Source organism: Mustelus asterias, chromosome 6, assembly GCF_964213995.1.
Source record: "Mustelus asterias chromosome 6, sMusAst1.hap1.1, whole genome shotgun sequence".
NCBI lineage: Eukaryota > Metazoa > Chordata > Chondrichthyes > Carcharhiniformes > Triakidae > Mustelus > Mustelus asterias.
Genome location: NC_135806.1, coordinates 142,209,714 through 142,221,737, shown reverse-complemented (window position 1 = coordinate 142,221,737; position 12,024 = coordinate 142,209,714). Strand labels below are relative to the sequence as shown.

General features: G+C 45.9%; 1 protein-coding gene and 1 long non-coding RNA gene across 7 annotated transcripts in view; one reads left to right on the top strand and one right to left on the bottom strand.

Annotated features, from left to right (window-relative positions):
* Positions 1–12,024, bottom strand: part of lifra (LIF receptor subunit alpha a) — a 222,714-nt gene that overhangs the window by 9,724 nt on the left and 200,966 nt on the right. For all 6 annotated transcript variants that reach the window (XM_078215241.1, XM_078215244.1, XM_078215246.1 and 3 more), the window contains 4 exons: positions 11,015–11,203; positions 9,885–10,040; positions 8,503–8,596; positions 7,638–7,713 (listed from right to left, as the gene is read on the bottom strand). In XM_078215241.1, coding sequence (XP_078071367.1) covers positions 7,638–7,713; positions 8,503–8,596; positions 9,885–10,040; positions 11,015–11,203 — 515 coding nt within the window. The remainder of the gene's footprint in view (positions 1–7,637; positions 7,714–8,502; positions 8,597–9,884; positions 10,041–11,014; positions 11,204–12,024) is intronic.
* LOC144495207 (uncharacterized) overlaps positions 1–12,024 on the top strand; it is a 37,716-nt gene that overhangs the window by 11,826 nt on the left and 13,866 nt on the right. The gene's annotated exons all lie outside the window — the stretch shown is intronic.

The window sequence follows — 12,024 nt, the reverse complement described above, 5'->3', positions numbered from 1 at the left end:
ACGCACCCACCACCCTCTGAGTGAAAAACTTACCCCTAACATCTCCTCTGTACCTACTCCCCAGCACCCTAAACCTGTGACCTCTCGTGACAACCATTTCAGCCCTGGGTAAAAGCCTCTGAGAATCCACTCTATCAATACCTCTCAACATCTTATACACCTCTATCAGGTCACCTCTCAACCTTCGCCTCTCCAAGGAGAATAGACCTAGCTCCCTCAACCTATCCTCATAACGCATACCACTTAATCCGGCAACATCCTCGTAAATCTCCTCTGCACCCGTTCTATGACACTCACATCCTTTCTGTAATGAGGCGACCAGAACTGGGCACAGTACTCCAGGTGGGGTCTGACCAGGGTCCTATACAGCTGCAGCATTATCTCCCGATTTCTAAACTCAATTCCTCTATTGATGAAGGCCAGTATTCCATACGCCTTCTTAACCACAGCCTCTACCTGCGACACTGCTTTGAGCATCCTATGAACCCGGACACCAAGATCCCTCTGATCTTCCACACTGCCAAGCGTCCTACCCTTAATATTATATTCTTTTATCCTATTCGACCTGCCAAAATGAACCACCACACACTTATCTGGGTTGAAGTCCATCTGCCACTTCTCCGCCCAGTCTTGCATCTTATCTATGTCTCGTTGCAACTGCTGACATCCCTCTACACTATCCACAACACCTCCAACCTTTGTGTCATCAGCAAACTTGCCAACCCATCCTTCCACTTCCTCATCCAGCTCATTTATAAAAATCACAAAGAGCAAGGGTCCCAGAACAGATCCCTGGGGCACCCCACTGGTGACCGACCTCCACTCTGAAAAAGACCCATCTACAACCACTCTTTGCCTACTGTGGGCAAGCCAGTTCTGAATCCACAAAGCAACGTCCCTTTGTATCCCATGCCCCTTCACTTTCTCCATAAGCCTTGATTGGGGCACCTTATCAAATGCCTTACTGAAATTCATATAAACCACATCTACCACTCGTAAGGCATGATCTGCCTCGGACAAAGCCGTGCTGGCTACTTCTGATCATACTATTCCTTTCCAAATGTTCATAAATCCTGCCTCTCAGGATCTTCTCCATCAACTTACCTACCACTGAGGTTAAACTCACCGGTCTATAATTTCTAGGGCTATCTCTTCTCCCTTTCTTGAATAACGGAACCACATCCGCCAGCCTCCAATCCTCCGGAACCTCTCCCATCTCCATTGACAACGCAAAGATCATCGCCAGAGGATCAGCAATCTCTTCCCTCGCCTCCCACAGTAACCTGGGGTACATCCCATCCGGTCCCAGCGATTTATCTAACTTGATGCTTTTCAGCAGCTCCAACACATCCTCTTTCCTAATGCCCACATGCTCAATCTTCTCAGTCCACTGCAAGTCTGCACTGCAACTACCAAGATCCTTTTCCACTGTGAATACTGAAGCAAAGTATTCATTGAATACCTCAGCTATTTCTACCGGTTCTATACAGACTTTCCCACCGTCACATTTGATAGGTCCTACTCCTTCACATCTTATCCTCTTGCTCTTCACATACTTGTAGAATGCCTTGGGGTTTTTCTTTATCCTGTCTGCCAAGGCCTTCGCATGTCCCCTCCTGGCTCTTCTAATTTCCCTCTTTAGTTCCTTCCTACTAGTTGTATACTCTTCTAGATTTCTAACATTACCTAGCTCCCTGAACCTTTTGTAGGCTTTTCTTTTCTTCCTGACTAAATCCGTTACAGCTTTCATGCACCACGGTTCCTGTAACATAGAACATAGAACAGTACAGCACAGAACAGGCCCTTCGGCCCACGATGTTGTGCCGAGCTTTATCTGAAACCAAGATCAAGCTATCCCACTCCCTATCATCCTGGTGTGCTCCATGTGCCTATCCAATAACCGCTTAAATGTTCCGAAAGTGTCTGACTCCACTATCACTGCAAGCAGTCCATTCCACACCCCAACCACTCTCTGCGTAAAGAACCTACCTCTGATATCCGTCCTGTATCTCCCACCACGAACCCTATAGTTATGCCCCCTTGTAATAGCTCCATCCACCCGAGGAAATAGTCTTTGAACGTTCACTCTATCTATCCCCTTCATCATTTTATAAACCTCTATTCAGTCTCCCCTCAACCTCCTCCGCTCCAGAGAGAACAGCCCTAGCTCCCTCAACCTTTCCTCATAAGACCTACCCTCCAAACCAGGCAGCATCCTGGTAAATCTCCTCTGCACTCTTTCCAGCGCTTCCACATCCTTCTTATAGTGAGGTGACCAGAACTGCACACAATATTCCAAATGTGGTCTCACCAAGGTCCTGTACAGTTGCAGCATAACCCCACGGCTCTTAAACTCTAACCCCGTTAATAAAAGCTAACACACTATAGGCCTTCTTCACAGCTCTATCCACTTGAGTGGCAACCTTTAGAGATCTGTGGATATGAACCCCAAGATCTCTCTGTTCCTCCACAGTCTTCAGAACCCTACCTTTGACCCTGTAATCCACATTTAAATTAGTCCTACCAAAATGAATCACCTCACATTTATCAGGGTTAAACTCCATTTGCCATTTTTCAGCCCAGCTTTGCATCCTATCTATGTCTCTTTGCAGCCTACAACAGCCCTCCACCTCATCCACTACTCCACCAATCTTGGTGTCATCAGCAAATTTACTGATCCACCCTTCAGCCCCCTCCTCTAAGTCATTAATAAAAATCACAAAGAGCAGAGGACCAAGCACTGATCCCTGCGGCACTCCGCTAGCAACCTGCCTCCAATCCGAAAATTTTCCATCCACCACCACCCTCTGTCTTCGATCAGACAGCCAGTTACCTATCCAATCGGCCAACTTTCCCTCTATCCCACACCTCCTCACTTTCATCATAAGCCGACCATGGGGGACCTTATCAAAGGCCTTACTAAAATCCATGTATATGACATCAACTGCCCTACCTTCATCAACACACTTAGTTACCTCCTCAAAAAATTCTATCAAATTTGTGAGGCACGACTTGCCCTTCACGAATCCGTGCTGACTATCCCGGATTAATCCGCATCTTTCTAAATGGTCGTAAATCCCATCCCTAAGGACCTTTTCCATCAATTTACCAACCACCGAAGTAAGACTAACCGGCCTATAATTACCAGGGTCATTTCTATTCCCTTTCTTAAACAGAGGAACAACATTCGCCATTCTCCAGTCCTCTGGCACTATCCCCGTGGACAGCGAGGACCCAAAGATCAAAGCCAAAGGCTCTGCAATCTCATCCCTTGCCTCCCAAAGAATCCTAGGATACATTTCATCAGGCCCAGGGGACTTATCAACTTTCAGTTTATTCAAAACTGCCAGTACATCCTCCCTCCGAACATCTATTTCCTCCAGCCTATTAACCTACCATAACTCCCCTGTCGCACCAGAACATTGCCGTGCAGAGCTCCAGACAAATTTTCCTTGAAAATTTGCCACATTTCTTCTGTACATTTCCCTGAGAAAACCTCCTTCCAATTCATGCCTCTAATTTCCTGCCTAATAGCATCATAGTTGCCCTTACTCCAGATAAACACTTTCCTAGCTCGGCTGATCCTATTTCTCTCCAATGCTAGTGTAAAGGAGATAGAGTTATGATAACTATCTCCAAAATGCTCTCCCACTGATAGATCTGACACCTGCTCAGGTTCATTCCCTAATATCAAATCAAGCACAGCCTCTCCTCTTGTAGGCTTATCCACATAGTGTGTCAGGAAGCTTTCCTGAATACAGCTAACAAACTCCTCTCCATCTAAACCCCTTACCTTAGGGATATCCAATCGATATTTGGGAAAGTAAAATCTCCCATCACGACCACTCTGTTATTATCACATCTCCCCAGGATCTGCTTCCCAATCTGCTCCTCCACATCTCTGCTACTATTGGGCGGCCTATAGAAAACACCCAGTAAAGTTACTGACCCCTTCCTGTTCCTAACCTCCACCCAGAGATTCCGTAGACAATCCTTCCGTGGCATCCATCTTTTCTACAGCCGTGACACTATCCCTGATCAACAGTGCCACTCCCCCACCTCTTTTGCCTCCTTCCCTGTCCCTCCTGAAACATCTGAAAACCGGCACTTCAAGTACCCAGTCCTGACCCTGAGATAACCAAGTCTCTGTAATGGCCACCACATCACACTTCCAAGCAGCGATCCATGCTCTAAGCTCATCCATTTTGTTCACTATACGCCTTGCGTTAAAATAAACACACCTCAACTCTTCAATCTGAGAGCTCCCCTTCCTCTGCCTATCCTCCCTCTCACACTGCCGACCAGCCCCTCTTATTTTTACTCGAACCTCCTCTCTCCCAGTCACCACATTTTGATTCCCACCCCCCAACCATTCTAGTTTAACAATATGTCGACAGAATAATGCCGGCCAAGGTATCAGGAGTCCACAAGGTAGCACCCCCTTGCCAGGAGGCCCATTTGACTGCATCCAGTTAGATTTTATAGAATTACCGCGTTTACATTGCTACAAATATTGTCTTGTGATTGTCAATGTGTTTAGCCGTTGGATCGAGGCGTTCCCCACCACCAATAACAAAGCCTCTACAGTGGTAAAATTATTACTGACAGAAATTATACCCAGATTTGACATACCCCAACAGATTAGCTCCGACAATGGTCCCCACTTTGTTGGAAAAATTAATAAGGAACTGTGCGACATATTACACATTCAGCAACAATTCCACTGTGCCCATCACCCCCAGGCAGCAGGAATAGTGGAAAGAGCTAATGGGACCCTTAAAACCAAGCTAGCCAAGTTGACGTCTGAAACCGGTCGAAATTGGCTAAAGGTCTTACCCTTAGCCCTCTACCACATCAGCATCATAGAATCATAGAAACCCTACAGTACAGAAAGAGGCCATTCGGCCCATCGAGTCTGCACTGACCACAATCCCACCCAGGCCCTACCCCCATATCCCTACATATTTACCCACTAATCCCTCTAACCTACGCATCTCAGGACACTAAGGGCAATTTTTAGCATAGCCAATCAACCTAACCCGCACATCTTTGGACTGTGGCAGGAAACCGGAGCACCCGGAGGAAACCCATGCAGACACGAGGAGAATATGCAAACTCCACACAAACAGTGACCCAAGCCGGGAATCGAACCCAGGTCCCTGGAGCTGTGAAGCAGCAGTGCTAACCACTGTGCTACCGTGCCGCCCGAATAACACCCCATTCTACCACCGGACTATCGGCTGCTGAAATAGTCTATGGTAGGCCAAGCAGAACACCCTGGGATGCAAATACATGCCCGCCCACGCAGATAGATTTACACGTTATGGGTGACGAAATGCAGAAGTACTCCCGACAGCTAACAGGTACAGTGCTCCTTTGGATCAAACAAGTGGCCGGAGACAGATCCTGACTCACAGACCGACTTCATTGGATCCCAGATAGGAGATCTAGTACTAATAAGGAACTGGGATCGGCCCAAACTTGGACCGCGGTGGAAAGGACCATTCCAGGTTCCCCTCCAGACTCCAACTGCAATCAAGGTCCAAGGACAACCTCGCTGGATACATCTGAGTGAATGTAAACGGTGGATCCCAGCCCCTACCGATAAACCATGAAGTTTATTCTCATCATCCTCAGCCTTTCGGCTATCCTTCTGGCACAAGGACGACCAATCCAAAGGAAAAGTCTGGGAAATGGACTAATCAATGGACACTCGCACCCTAATACCTTTTTGTACATGTCTTATCTGTGTGTATTGTGATCAAACCTGACTAAGTGCTGGGTATGTTCACATATCCCTACCCATACCAAAGGAGGGAGCCCTTGTTCCCCGTCCCCTTATACACACAGGAAACTATAGAATAGATACTGCATCAGAACGGGACTGAGGATGGGTGGCGAAGCGGGTCTCAGACTGCCAGTACCTACGAAGTAAATATTTCAGTTTACACTTCACCACTGGAAAAAACTGGGTGTAACTTGAAGACCTTTACTCATCGCTTTAAACTTAACTTTAATAGGTTGGACTCCCCACCCCATTTTGTTGTCATGAATCAACAGAATGGATCATATGTATCATTAGAAATGGGACTAAGCCGGTAGACCGTAGTAGCTGAACCCAGACTTTCAATGTCACTGAGGGCCACCAAAGGGACATGCTGAAAATTGAGTGTTCTAACGGTATTGCCCAACTAAGGATGGATGCCGAACTACTGAGCGACATGATTGCGAATAATGGTACCTATTATGTCTGCGGAAACAACGCCTATCCATAGCTCCCTTGGGACTGGGCAGGATCTTGCTATTTAGCGTATGTGGTCCCCTATATCCAACATTATGACTCCACCCCAAGATGCACCTTTTGAGATCAAAACGGGCCATCACGGAGACCCAGCGGTTTTGCATGATAGCCTTTCCTCTCCACGGTATAGCCAAAGCTGCCCAAGAACTGATCAACATGGCGTCAGCTCTCGAGAAAATAGCCAATGACACAGCAGATGATCTGGAAAGTGCGAGCACGGCCATATCGGAGGTGTCACCAGAGGTAATTGCCATCCAAACGGTAGCCTTCCAAAACCAAATGGCCTTAGATTATTTACTGGCAGAATTGGGAGGTACATGCACTCTAGTGGGAACAGAGTGTTGCACCTATATCCCGGATTCCTCTGAAAATATAACAAGCCTGGTTGATCACATCAGAGAGACAGCAGATAAGATCAGGACCGAAGGGCACAGTTTCAACCATTACAACCCTCCCGGTTGGTGGCCGTTTGGTAGCATATTTGGTGACTGGGGAGGAATGATAGTACACCTGGGGGTCATTATCTTGGTCGTGCTGATCATTTTATTTTTTCTCAAATGCCTATGTCCCGTTCTTCCAATGGTCCCCTGTAAAACGATTTACGGATTAGTTATCATGGAATGATAAAAGGAGGGAATGAGATATTAAAGAGTTAATATCCACTGTAGAGTCTCAGATTAACTATTGGGTTTGCAAGAATGACAGAAAAACAGCTCATGAGAGCAAGCTGACAAACGAGATAACCACAGGCTCCAGCTTCCAGAGCACAGCCAGGGCATTTTTTTTAAAAAGATGTTCTTTTTCATGCAGCTATTCTTATTACTACTTGTTTTTGCATAAGATAGCTGGGGTGCTGTTTTTGTTAGGAACAGAATAGTCTTTCTTGTGCTTGTCCTTGATTGTCTCAGATGACGTGTACTTGCTGAAATCTGCCTGCTGGAATTGTAAATTGTACAAAAGGGAACTGCCTTTTTGCTCAGCGCGCTTTTGCTAACTGACTCCCAGCACTGAGTGGAAGTTACGTAGCAAAGGCTTGCCAGCTTGCATATGTAAGACAAATAAAGAACTTTTGAATCGGACAACAGTTGGTGTTTGTCTTTGTATCAGGGATGGAAGATTCTGTGTTTATCTAAAAGCCCCTTAAACGCCCCTATCGTATCTGCCTCCGCCACCACCCCTGGCAGCGTGTTCCAGGCACCTATCACTCTCTGTGTAAGGAACCTGCCCCTCTCACCTTAAGTGCATGCCCTCTTTCAAAGAGCATAGTTGCACACATATACAGATATGTACATTCCTATAAATACACACATATTCCCAGTGTTTAGTTGGAATATACCTGAAGGAAGTTTCCATCGTGAAGAACTTTACTGTTATTTGGATTAGGAATATCGGGATAAAATGTCTCTTTAATCCTGGAAAGAACAGGAAGAAGTAAACAGTCAGTAACTCGATGTTCACCCACCCTCCCTGTGACTGCTCCCAGCCAGGCCAAGAATTGAGCAAAATATATTGCAAAAATCAATGGCTGATTCCATTGAAGTGAAAGTTAAAGTTTATTTATCAGTCACAAGTAAGGCTTACATTAACACTGCAATGAAGTTACTGTGAAATTCCCCTAATCACCACACTCCAGCGCCTGCTTAGGTACACTGAGGGAGAATTTACCACAGCCAATGCACCTAACCAGCACATCTTTCAAACTGTGGGAGGAAACCGGAGCACCCGGAGAAAACCCACGCAGACATGGGGAGAACTTGCAGACTCCACACAGACAGTGACCCAAGCCGGGAATCGAACCCGGGTCCCTGGCGCTGTGAGGCAGCAGTGTTCACCACTGTGCCGCCCCGCGTGCTCCAACCACATCCAGATCCCAGGCTCATCCCGATTTCAGCCACGCCGTTAATACTGGATTAGGTACAAGTCTAGTGAGAAGAGAAGCCTCAGGCAGGAACTCCAGGAAGAAAGTAAAGAAAATGGATGTTGTAAATCAGGCAATGGTGAGCTGCAAGTAAACTTAAACAAGTGCAAACTAAGGAAAGGGTAGAGTTTCAGGGAGGCATTGGGAAAGATTGAGAACAGACTGAGAGATGAAAAGACAAGGTTTAGATTTTATGGTCCAGGAGGCAGAAAGATTAAACTGACCAAAATTAACAGACAGTTTCAGACAGTTTCAAAAGGCTGATCATGGAAAGGGAACTCACCATTCTTGTTTTCGGTAACAGAAGATGCTGAGAATGATTCCCAGTGTTATAATTCCCACTAGGGGCAGGGTAACCCCAAGGATCACTGCAATAGCTGATTGGGGGAAAAGAACAAACATTAGAAAACTAACAGATGGATTATTCACGAGGGGGTGCAGGGAGAGAAAGAACTGTGTCTTAATGTGGGATCAATAGGTGGGATGTGAGGGGTAATGTTTATGGCTATGAGGATAGAGTATAATCTGCCCTGAAGCACCCATCTCCTTTTCGCACAGAATTCCAATACCAACTTTGCTCAGCCTACCCTCACTGAAGAATATTCTGTTACTAACAAACACAACATTCATAAAAATCACTTAACAAAAATCTTCAATTAATCATAGAATCCCTACAGTGCAGAAGGAGGCCATTCAGCCCATTGAGTCTGCACCTACTCTCCGACAGAGCATTTTACCCAGCCCAATCCCGCAACCCCACATATTTACCCCACTAATCCCCCTAACCTGCACATCTTGGGTCAATTTAGCACGGCCAATCCACCAAATCTGCACATCTTTGGACTGTGGGAGGAAACTGGAGCACCTGGAGAAAACGCACGCAGACACGGGGAAAACGTGCTAACTCCACACAGTCACCCTAGGCCAGGAATCGAACCTGGGTCTCTGGTGCTGAGAGACAGCAGTGCTAACCACTGTGCCACCCTTTAAATATTATACTTTAAATATTAAAGTATATTTCATATTGTTTCTCTATCATATCCTGGGGGGAGAGGGGGGAGGAGAGACAGTGACATAACGGACTGGGAACCCAGAGGCCCAGGCTAATGCACTGGATACGTGGGTTCAAATCCCACCACAGAAGAGGAGGAAATGTTCATTCAATTAATAAAATGCGATTAATTCATTAATCTGGAATTGAAAGCCAGACTCAGGAACAGTGAATATAAATTTAGGGAAGGAAATCTGCTGTCCTTCCTTGGCCAACAGCAATGTGGTCAACCCTCAACTGTCCTCAAACAACCCAGCAAGCCACTCAGTTCAAGCACAATTAGAGATGGGCAACAAATAATTGCCTCGTCAGCGGCAGGCACCCACATCCCATCAAAGAATAAAAATTAATCGCAGAACAGACAGGGAATGTTATTCGGACAAACTAATAAAAGTTGAATGCACAATTCAGAGAGATGTGACACAGTGGAACTGCAAATCTCTCTTTCAATGGTTAACTGAGCACGATGGCCGGAGGGCATTCGAACGCTCGAATGGAACTATCTCAGAACAACATCTCACAAACATAATGAGCACAAATCACTTTCCAGTGAGGTAACTCCTAGCCCTTTCAGATGACAGGCGGCTGTGAGTATTCGGCACAGATGGACTTACGGCTATTTGGTGTAGTCACGGTGAGGGCTCTGCTGGGACTCTCCCCTCCTCCCGTGTAGGCACTCAGTGCCACGTGGTACGTTGTCCCAGGCTCAAGGCCCTTGATCTCAAATGTCCTTGTGTTGGGGCTGTTTATGATCTTTGGTGGTGAATCAGCTATTGCAAATGGAGAAAGCAGAAAATCAGGGGCGCAACACAGAATATAATACAGCACAGGAAGCCATTCACCCCATCCTATTTCCACCAGCTGGTTGAAAGAGCTATCCCATCGGTTCCTCTGCCTGATCATTTCTCAATCCAATTCCCCTCTGCACGTTATGATTGAATCTGCTTCCACCACCCTGTCATGATTCAGACAGTGAATTCCGGATCACAACAACTCACTGCATAAAAAAAATATCCTCAGCTCCTCTCCCACGTACCCCGCAAGAGAACTATAGGCTTCCCACGCAAGCTTCTTACACAGAGGGTGGTGGGTGCCTGGAACTCGTTGCCGGGGGAGGTAGTGGAAGCGGATACGATAGTGAGTTTTAAGGCGCATCTGGACAAATACATGAATAGGATGAGAATAGAGGGATATGGTCCCCGGAAGGGTAGGGGGTTTTAGTTCAGTTGGGCAGCATGGACGGTGCAGGTTTGAAGGGCCAAAGGGCCTGTCCCTGTGCTGTAATTTTCATTGTTCACACTCCCAGGAAATTCCAAAAAGAGACAGAGCTTGAACAGGTTCCTTTTGTTTGCAGAGGACAGACCACTGCATATGAATGTAAGTCACTTTTAGCAAGTGTAACTGAGCTTCTAGGAACTAAAAGGTCGAATTACTAAACATTGCTCCATTTGGGAAGCCTTAGCCAACAGGATTTGATTTGATTTATTATTGTCACATGTATTTACACACAGTGAAAAGTATTGTTTCCTGCGCACTATACAGACAAAACATACCGTTCATAGAGAAGGAAAGGAGAGAGTGCAGAATGTAGTGTTACAGTCATAGCTAGGGTGTAGAGAAACATCAACTTAATGCAAGGCAAGTCCATTCAAAAGTCTGACAGCAGCAGGAAAGAAGCTGTCCTCGAGTCGACTGGTGCGTGACCTCAGAATACATTTCAAAAGAGCAACCCTTGCATATTTACCCAAATTCTGTCTCTGTCTGCTGCCACCCAAGGGTTTGAATGCTGCTGAATAATTGTAGAGTTTATTGTAATAAACCTTGAACCCCTGAATAAATCCTCGCTGTTTGATCACAGGGATGTCACTCCAATCGATCTGTACTGAATTTCCACTGGTTTCATTGATATTCAGTTTCGGAGCTTCAGATGGGGCTAGGAAGTGTAATCAAAGACAGTGATTGTATTAGGACCTCAATCTGAACTGTGTCAATATCACATATTGCACGCCTCGCAGTGTACTCTTCACCAAACCATCATAAAGTGGTGGCACCAGGACTTTTCACTGTCTCATTTCAATAAACTGGGCCATCAGTGCAGAGTAAAAACTCATTTCATAGGGGTTTGTGGTTCTGTTCCGCGTCCTGTATTATTTAATCCCCCTTTGTCCTACGGGCCTCAAGACTTGGGAATCATGAAACCAATTAGCGTCTCATTATCGCATTCCCGTTTGCAGGAGTTGTGTGAGAATTGACCGCTGTGTTTTCCACTGTACAATAGTGATTAAATTTCAAAAAATACTTCCATTGACTGAAGCATCTTGGAGCATCCTGGGGTCACGAAACGTGCTACATAAATGCAGGCCTCTCTTTCCTGTCTGCACACAGGCCTGAGTCCTGCAAGCATACCATGCTGGAGCACAGGCCATTCGGCCCATTGGGCCTGGATACAGCTTCTCTGAAAAGAGTTTCCCAATTAACCCATCACCGTGTTGTTTCCCAATAGCCTGTAGAATTTTCCTTTCTGGGTGTTTATCCAATTTCCTTTTTGAGAGTTATCCCTGAATCAGCTTCCAACATCCAAGCGGACAACTCATTCCTGATCAGAACAACTTCCTGTGCAAAATGGGAGGTTCGCGTTGGCGTTCTCAGACTTTGAAATCAGTATCTTTGGGTTATTGACTCTCCTGATAAACTTGTCAAGTTAATGCTAAAGCTGATTAAAATACTGAACAATCTTCACTAATTAGCTACGAC